Genomic DNA, 8,530 nt, shown 5'->3' with positions numbered 1-8,530 from the left:
CCCCAGTACTCCAGGGCTCATTTCTCTCCAAAGGAGGAACTGGCAAGTGCTCACGTGGGAAGGTGATGGGCAGCAATATGAAACCAATAGAAAACAAGTCATTTGTTCAAGATTAGCTATTAGTTCACCTTCCAAGAGAGGGTACTAGCTCAGAAAGCACCAGTTGATAACACAACTGCTAATAGAGGCTTGGGTCTGGAAAAGGCCCAATCCCCCAGCACTTACAGTGAAGTTGGTGAAATCAATGGACCAAGCACCTTTGCAGCTGGAACTCTGTGTGTACAGCCAATGCTAGGAATTTGACCAAACACAAATGGATCTTTTACAACTGAGAAATATCAGGGGATCAGCGTAAGGGAAGCTGAGCCACCCCAGGATTGTGGCATGTGTCATGGGAACTAAAGACCAGAACAAACCTTAGCACTCCATGCTCCTCTGACCCTGCCATCTCTATCTCACACATTGCTGCATACCTACCGATAGATTGCTAGAAAACAATCCAAACCCTTCACACGTTTCTGCTAGCGAGAGGATGAGAACAAATGTCCGTCATGGTGCTTAATGCACTGATGGGGGGGCACTCAGGTACTGTGGTAATGAGTGCAGGACAAGGATTGCTAGTGAAGATGGCAACCGATTCCTACCCAAGGGGATGTATTGGAGCACTTGGTTGTGATTTACATGATTTACAGAGGAAGAATAATTGCGGGGGAGCCTTTCCAGAGGCTCTCACACGGAATGGTTTACATGTGGGCAGCATGTGCTTGGGATTAGGCCTCTTGAGCTGATCTAGGATGCCTGCTGCCCAGAGGCTGGAGCCCCTTGTGCTTGGCAGGGGCAGCTGTGGAAATCAGTGGTGCTCCAAGCCCTCCAGCTGCGTGGTAAGGCCTGAGGCTGTGGGTAACCCGTTCTAGGTTGCCTGTGCTGTACAGCGCCTGGCGCAATGTGGGGTGACAGGCTCCATGCTGTGCACACCAGAGGGGTGGAGTTGTGTGTTAGCCCAGCACACAGCGGCGGGGGCAGGTGTTGCTGGGAGCAGGGGTCTCTCTCGCGGTACTAACTAGGGGCGGGTGAAGGGACAGGCTCATTTCAGCACAGAAATGGAGGGGGGGGGACAACACGTGAGCGGGCCTCCGACACACACAGCGTCCCGCTGGAGCCTCCCCAGGCTGCCGGGGGCGGATCTCCCAGGGGGCGGGGATTGGGACTTCGGGCCCTGGACTGGCCGAGGGGAACATGGCGGTGTCCGCGCTGCAGCTGGGGGAACTGGCCCTGTATGGAGCTGCCTTCCTCTGCGGGGTCGTCTGCGCCTCGGCCCTGACTGTCACCCAGGTACCTGCCCGGGGGGGGGCCGGTCTGTCCGGGAAGGGGCGCGCGCGCGAGGGGGAAGCAGGGGCTGGGTGAAAGCTCCCCCGGTGGAAAAAGGCAAGGGAAACACCCGGCCCCAGTGTGCACCCTGGCCATGGCTGTGGTGTCTCCGTGTCCACAAGCCGTAGCAGCGCCCCCCACTAGTCTCACTGCCCCCAAAACACCCGCAATCTGCAGCATCCCCAGCCATTACACCCAGCGGCTTCTCTCCTGCCGCCCCTGCCCCTTGGTTCTATCCCACCACCTCCACCGCTTTAAACTGTCCATCCCTGGACAGCCAGTGGCCACTAACTAGCTGCACGGGGTGCCGAGCGGGGCAGGGGGTAATTAAAAAGGCCTGGGAAGACTCATCACTACCTGCCAGGTGGTGCGGGAAGCGTTGCCCTGTCATGTGAGCTGCACAGCCCTGGAGCTAATGTGAGTCAGCTGAGGCCCCTGAAGAGGCAGGAAAGCTCCAGCAGTTAGTTTCCTTCCTGCCCCGCCTACATACACACATCCCTCCCTGTGCACAGACAGGCCCCACCTTCCTATCTGGGGCACTGGGTCCTGTGTCTCCCAGGACATAGACACTGGTTTCCCACTGCTGTTCTTCTCCCTCCCGTTCAGCCCCAGAGAGGCCATTACTGTATTTTCCATTTGGCTGCACCTATCTGGCTCCACATCCACACAGGAAGCCATCAGTCCTGGCCCTAAGAGCTTCGAAGGCAAGTGACAGAGCCAAGCTGTGAGGCTCTCAGGCCTGGTCTCCACGGAGGATCGGAGCAAATTCTCCCCCGGCAGCGCTCAGGGGCTTGGGAGGAGCTAGCCAGACTGGGTACTGCCAATTGAACCTAGACCTGCTTCAGGCAGGGTTAAAGAACTTGATGGTAAAATGCCCCAGCTCTCTGCTCCCAGCATGGCTACTGCAGAGAGGAAGGGCAGGCAGATGGCCCAGCTAGCATGAGACTTGGTCACACACCTTGCTCCACCACCAGCCTCCTATGTGACCTGTGAGTTACTTATGTCTCCTCCAACGGCTCCGTAGTGTGTCCCCGAGTTGGAATGGGCAGAGGGAGGAAGTGCCGAGACAGAAGTGCCTCAGCAAAACTGTAGCAAACTGAGACAAAGTAGGACTATTTTGTAATATTTCTATGAGTCCTGTCTGCCTCAGTTTCTCCAGTGTGCTGCACTGTTCCCCAGTGGGGATAGAAAGGGAACGTTTGCTCTCAGCTCAGGCTAGGAGATGTGGGTGTTGGCTAGCTGCCTGGGGCTTGGGCCCCCATATCAATAGAGCATTTGAGAAGACAATGGCAAATCCAATCACCTGGACATTGGTGACTAGCAACCAAAGACCTCAAGGGACAGGGATTTCCACACCTCCTCGGCAGGGAGGCAGAGCAACCTTCCCCAGAAGGAGAATAAGGGAGCGGGAAGGTGTGAAGACTGGAAGATAAGAGTGGGCTGCTGGAAGGAGTCAGGAGCCTGACCAAGGAGATCAAATGCAGTGACAGACAGCTTGCACCAAGGGGTTGACTCCAGCTTGGCTGGGCTCTGGACTAACCCGAATGGACTGTGCTCTAACCTTCAGGTCTCTGTGCTACCCAAAGGGCTTCCTATGCTGTGTGTCAGTGAACGAATAAACCTGACTGTTGTGAGGCTGTTTGGTGTCACTACAGATGCTTGGCAAGGTGCACTAATCCCTGAGGAGTGGACAACTCTATATTAGGGACTCGCTGAACAGAGCTTGTGGTATGAAGCTGGAGGCCCAGAGGTCCAGTCAAAGGAGGAGGTGAAGCTGCATGGCTTATCCTGGAGGAAGGGAGACCCTTAGGGGGTCTGACTCACTGAAGGGGCTCCTCCTAGAGACTTCCAAAGCAGGGGGCTTAGCATGATCCTGTGGCTCAGTGACAGGCTGAAACCACTTTCACACAGGGGTCTGGGAAGGACAGACAAGTTCTCCCACAATACACCACAAACCAGTTTCTAGAGCAGCTTCAGGTGCTAAGGGCTTTGGGACACACCCCAGAAATCCTAGCGCAAAACACACACAGCTGCAGCGCCAGCATGGAAATAGGCTGGGTATGGCACGTGTGGGGCTGGGCAAATGTGTGACTGCAGGTGTGCCAGCCAGATGACAGGTACACCATATGCCTTGGGTTTCTGGCCCAGATCCTCAAAAGTATTTAAGCAACTCCCTTCCCATGGGAGTGAGGTGCCTAAATACCTTTGGAGAGCTGGGCCTCAGTTCCCCAAGGGGCATACAGGCATCTTAAAGACAGATGCTGGTGGAGTCCCGCCCTCTTCCCCCCTGCCAATCTTGGTCAGGGACTAGGCACGGCCTCAATGCCTTGCTATAAAACAATGGAGATGCTGCCGAATGGAAGTGTCCATGTTCCCTGTGCTGTGGAATCTCCCCCCCATGAAGGCTGTCTCTGTTCTCTTGTTCCCAGGGGGAGTTTGGTGGCCAGTGTATCCTCTATGGGTCCGTAGACAAGAATATTTCGGCCCTCGCTCTGTCTCACTTCAGTAATATCTCCCTCTGTTACTTCGTCGCCGCCATCTCCATCCTCATCGCTGTGTACTGCTTCGCAGTGCTGCTTTATGGCATCTACAGCTGCTGCATGGACGAGAGGCGGTGGTGAGCAGAGGGCACATATGGGGGTGGGGAGTTAGAGCCAGTCAGTCCCACTGATCTCTTCCCCCATCCCATTCCAGGGATCACACCTGGCTCACTGTGAACCTGGCAGTCTCTGCTGTGATCCTCTTCTTCCTGCTGGTCTCGGCCTGCATCCTCCGGGTTGGGATGGACACTCTGTGCTCATCCATCCTCCAAACCAAACTTGTGAAAAGGTAGGTGGGCTTCTCTCTCTCAGGGGAGGACCTCACTCCCAATGTCCAGAGGGACTCCCTGACCCAGCAGGATCGCATCATAGAATATCAGGGTTGGAAGGGACCTCAGGAGGTCATCTAGTCCAACCCCCTGCTCAATACTTTCCCAGCAGCCACAGGCTCTGACTTGGTGCAAAGGTCCAGCACAGAGGGGGGGATCGATTCCTGTGGGATTTCTCCTCCTCTAGTTCTCCAGCTAATCTGTGCTCTGTCCTCTCTTAACTCCACTCTAGCTGCCAAGAGGCCCAGCATGTAAAGTGGTCCCCACAGTATAATGCAGTGAGGTTCTACGACAATCTCTACAGTGCTGAGGTGAGAATTAACTCTGGGGCGGGGGGTGGCAGCTGATGGGGGCGGGGGGAACAGCAGAACTCCTGCCCCCAAGATTTTCAAGGAGGGCTGTGTAAACGTGGAAGCACAGCAGCACCAACACAGCTTGAGCAGCTTGTGAGAGCCATTATTCTCAAGCCCCTGGTTTGGGCCCCGTCCCATTAGAGGAGATCATGGGGGCAGGGAAGAAGGTGGGCTGCATCCAATTAACAGCCAGTCCCTTTACAATTAGTGTGAGGAAATTCCGCTTGCTGCAGTGCAGTCACAGGGGACTCCAGGCAGCCGGGTTTAGTATCTTGGCAGCCCCTGGTGTTTGTAGGTGAGCTAAGAACGAAGTCGAACACCCTCATGCTTTGGGGAAGGAGGGAATCCCACCCCACGTGGGCCAGGAGTGGTACAGCCAGGTGTTTGCTGATGAAGGAGCAGGCAGGACAGACAGCTGGACAAGCCAATGGTCTGTCCACCTCTTCCTGGGGCGGGGGCTTTGGAGGAAGAGTCTGAGGGAGACAGCAGGGAGGGCGATACACAGCCGTGCTTCACCAACCCCCTGCTGCATGCGATTCTCCCCACTCCGACAGGCAGCCGCCTGGGTGAATTTCTTCTTCTGGTGTCTGCTGCTGGTCCTGTTGCTCGTGCAGCGCAGACAGGAAGCCCCGTTCCAGCTCCTGCAGCGCAACGACCCCGAGTGGAGCTCCGAGACAGACGCCATCTTTGGTGCCCGGCCACAGAGGCCGTGAGGAGACCGGGAGGGACAAGCAGCCTCAGTTTGGGCAAGGGGGGAGTGTGTGTGTGGGAGAGAGAGAGGAGCATACGAGGGGGGAAGAGAAGAGGGCTGGAAGCGTTTCCCACCCCCCACCCCCAGTGCCTTTCCTCTGGCTTCAAGGGTGCTCTGCTTGTCGTCCTTTGGCCATTCTGGTTCTTGATAGTGAAGGAAGCCAATGATCCTGGCTGTCTGTTGTGATCCCACTCACAGTCCCAACCTCCACTACATGTCTCCTCCCACCTCCACCCCTACAGAGGGGGTGGGCCAGGGCTAGGGTTCACCTCGCACACAGGCACCCTATGGGGGGCGGGGGGTTCTGGATATGAGAGGATCTCAGCACAGACATGAGCTGTGCAGTGCTCCTTGATGTCCCCACCGGAACCCACTGTCGACACTGCAGGTTTCATAATCCTTGGATCTGGGGGACACCGGCAGCCACATCCAATCCCCACTCCCCCGAAGCTCTCTGATGTCAGTGTGATGGGCTTTATGTAAGACCATGCAGTGCATCTGCCTTAGATACCAGAGATACTGGGAGTGCATGAGCCCATCCCAGCTGGGCATGTGTAATCACAGAACTAGATCAGTGGAGGCAGAGCATTTCTTCTTGGGGAGTGGGGAAAGGAGGGCTTGGAGCGGACCCCTGCCTGGATGGGAGAGAGAAGCCCCAGCAGCGCCACCGTGACACTAGTTACAGGATGTGGGGCCGGGGGAAGCCCCTGAAACCCAAGCGCCAGGGGAAGCCCTTGAAACACAAGCGCCAACGGGTGGGTGTCTGATTGTCCAAAGCTGGTTGCCATACCCTCTCAGCGAGAGGGCACCTCATTTCAGGAGCCAAAGAGAAAATGCCAGCTGCCTAAGTGCAGCAATCCTGCTGGGCCATCAAGTGCCTTTCACAGGGTGTATGAAGACCAGAGCAAGAGGGAAGGGCCCATTCATGCCTAAATGCCTCTGCAGACCCCCTCCTGCTCAGGGGTCGGGATCTCCTCCCACTAAACCTTGCACCATTATGGTATGTGGAACTGGGCCTGTTTCTTGTGCCTTTTCATTTTGTACTAAACCTTGTTATTAAAAGGATGATTTTCACCAGATCAGCTTGTGCAGAGGCCATTTCGTCTTCCCGGAACACTCCCCCTCCCTCCCCACCCCTCCTGCCTCAGGGAATAGCAAGTGGGGGGCTAGACCCTCTCCCTCATTTTAAATACTAAGAAGCCCTTCCATTGCAGGCTCTGATTTCCTCAAGCTTCACCCCGAAAGTAGGGCTAAGCCAAGCCTGCATGTGGCTGGGAGATGCTGTGCCAGGACACATTGGAAAGGGTTCAGGAAAGAGCCACCAGAATCATGTGAGGTCTGGAAAACCTGCCATACAGTAAGAGACCAGAGAAGCTCAAGCCGTGTAGCTTAATGAACAGAAGGTTAAGAGTTGACTGTAAAGTCACCGTCTATAAGTATCTACATGGCAAGAGGATTTCTGATGGGAGAGGGCTCTTTGCTCTCACAGGCAAAGGCAGAACGAGATCCAATGGTTGGAAGCTACAGCTGGAGAAATTCAGGCTGGAAAAAGTGCAGATTTTTTAGGGGGTAATTAGCCGTCAGAACAACTGACCTAGGAATTCGATGGATCCACCATCACTTGGAGTGTTTACATCGCATCTGGGTGTCTCTCTCTACAATTTGTGCTCTAGCCCAGCCAGAAGTGATGGGCCAGATGTAAAAAACCACTGGTGAAATGCTCTGGCCCATGTTACGCAGGAGATCAGACTGTATGAGCAGAATGGTCAATTCTGGCCTTGGAATCTCTGAATTCCTGTCAAATGTCCACACGGTGCACAAATCAGCCACAGATCTGCAGCTCCTGACAAGCTATGGCTGGCTCTGGCTGAACTGTGGCTCTGTTAGAGGCATCCCAGTTACCAGCTCTTGGCTGAATTCAGATGACTGCAAGTGGAGGATGGGGAGGAATTAATAAAAGACTCTTTCTTGAAACCAACTGTCCCGTGGAGGAGTCAAGAATGGCAGGGACCAGAGAAAAGTCCCCTGGGCTGCTGGGACTGATAGCTGCCTTACCCACATGTGCTGCGAACATGGAGGTGCAGAACCTGGGAGAGGACCTTTGTTCTTGTTGATCACGGGGATGTTTTGGCAGGTTATAAATTGGGCCTTTTCTCATAGACCTGAGTGGTGAGGAGAAACTTCCCCTGTGAACAGCTTATTCCACAATTGCCCATGCTAAGGCTTCTTGCACCTTCCTGTCAAACAGCTGGTACTGGCCACGGTTGGAGACAGGGAAAGTGGAATTCAGGGACTGACGGTCTGATGGCAGAACGAAACCTTTTTACCATTTTTGGGTAAAGTCAAAATAGCAGCATGGAGGACGGAGACTTGGGAGCCCCCTCCAGGAACCCTCTCTAAAGAATCCAGAGGACGAACTGGTTTCCCTTTCCACCTCACCTCTGTGGCACTCGAAAGCTTGTCTCTCTCACCAACGGAAGTTGAGCCAATAAAAGATGATGTCTCACCCACCTTGTCTGTCTCATATTCTGGGACCAAGACCGCTACAACAACACTGCAAACAACAATGCAGCATTTTATTTTTTGTTGCCCTGCCCCTCCCACAAGAGAAAAAAGACACAGCTCTTTGGAGCATGGGCTCCCTCTCAATGTATATCTATGCCGTGGTTGGCGCAATGGCTCTGTAACCTCAATGGGTGTCCCTGGTGTTACTGTGCTGTAAGTAATAGCCACACTCCAACCCCTAATGCTGCTCTTCTACCTCTTTCCTGCCCCAGGCTTGCAGATCTGGAAGCCCTGGTGCTGCAGAGCTCCTTCCCCTCCTGCTGTGCTGCCTGCCCATGTCTACACTTACAAGCTTACAGCTGTACCGATACACCTGCGCCACCGTCCGAGTGCTCGCGTAGCCGCGTTCTGCCGATGGGAGAGAGCTCTCCCGTCGACTCAACGAGCAGCAGTAGCCATGTCGAGTGCGTCTCCCGCTGACAGCGCTGTGCACATGAGCACTTATGCCGGCAAAACGTATGTTTTTTTTCACGCCCCTGAGCAACAAAAGTTTTGCCGACATAAGTGCAAGTGGAGACAGGGCCACGGGGTGCGATGGGGGTGTCCAGATGTAGAAATCTAAAATTAACATATACGCTTAGACCGACGCTGGTCTTTGTCAGCCGCCACAAGTGTGAAAATACT

General features: G+C 54.7%; 1 protein-coding gene across 2 annotated transcripts; it reads left to right on the top strand.

The window, feature by feature from the left end:
- Positions 1–1,184: 1,184 nt before the first annotated feature.
- On the top strand, positions 1,185–7,847 carry TMEM179B (transmembrane protein 179B). 2 transcript variants are annotated; one of them, XM_075130474.1, is made up of 5 exons: positions 1,185–1,332; positions 3,798–3,985; positions 4,063–4,197; positions 4,470–4,548; positions 6,556–7,847. In XM_075130474.1, the coding sequence occupies exons 1-5, from the start codon at positions 1,237–1,239 to the stop codon at positions 6,700–6,702; spliced, it is 645 nt and encodes a 214-aa protein (XP_074986575.1). In that variant the 5' UTR covers positions 1,185–1,236; the 3' UTR covers positions 6,703–7,847. The 2 variants fall into 2 exon arrangements, with proteins under 2 accessions (XP_074986575.1, XP_074986574.1); XM_075130473.1 differs by lacking the exon at positions 6,556–7,847 and adding an exon at positions 5,145–6,420.
- Positions 7,848–8,530: the final 683 nt, after the last annotated feature.

Source organism: Caretta caretta, chromosome 7 (genome assembly GCF_965140235.1).
Source record: "Caretta caretta isolate rCarCar2 chromosome 7, rCarCar1.hap1, whole genome shotgun sequence".
NCBI lineage: Eukaryota > Metazoa > Chordata > Testudines > Cheloniidae > Caretta > Caretta caretta.
This window is presented reverse-complemented; position numbering and strand designations above follow the sequence as displayed.

Coding starts and splice junctions, on each gene's coding strand:
- TMEM179B (XM_075130473.1), top strand. CDS start 1,237: ATGGCGGTGTCCGCGCTGCAGCTGGGGGAACTGGCCCTGTATGGAGCT. Junction 4,198..4,469: donor CAAACCAAACTTGTGAAAAG/GTAGGTGGGCTT, acceptor ACTCCACTCTAG/CTGCCAAGAGGCCCAGCATG. Junction 4,549..5,144: donor ACAATCTCTACAGTGCTGAG/GTGAGAATTAAC, acceptor CCACTCCGACAG/GCAGCCGCCTGGGTGAATTT.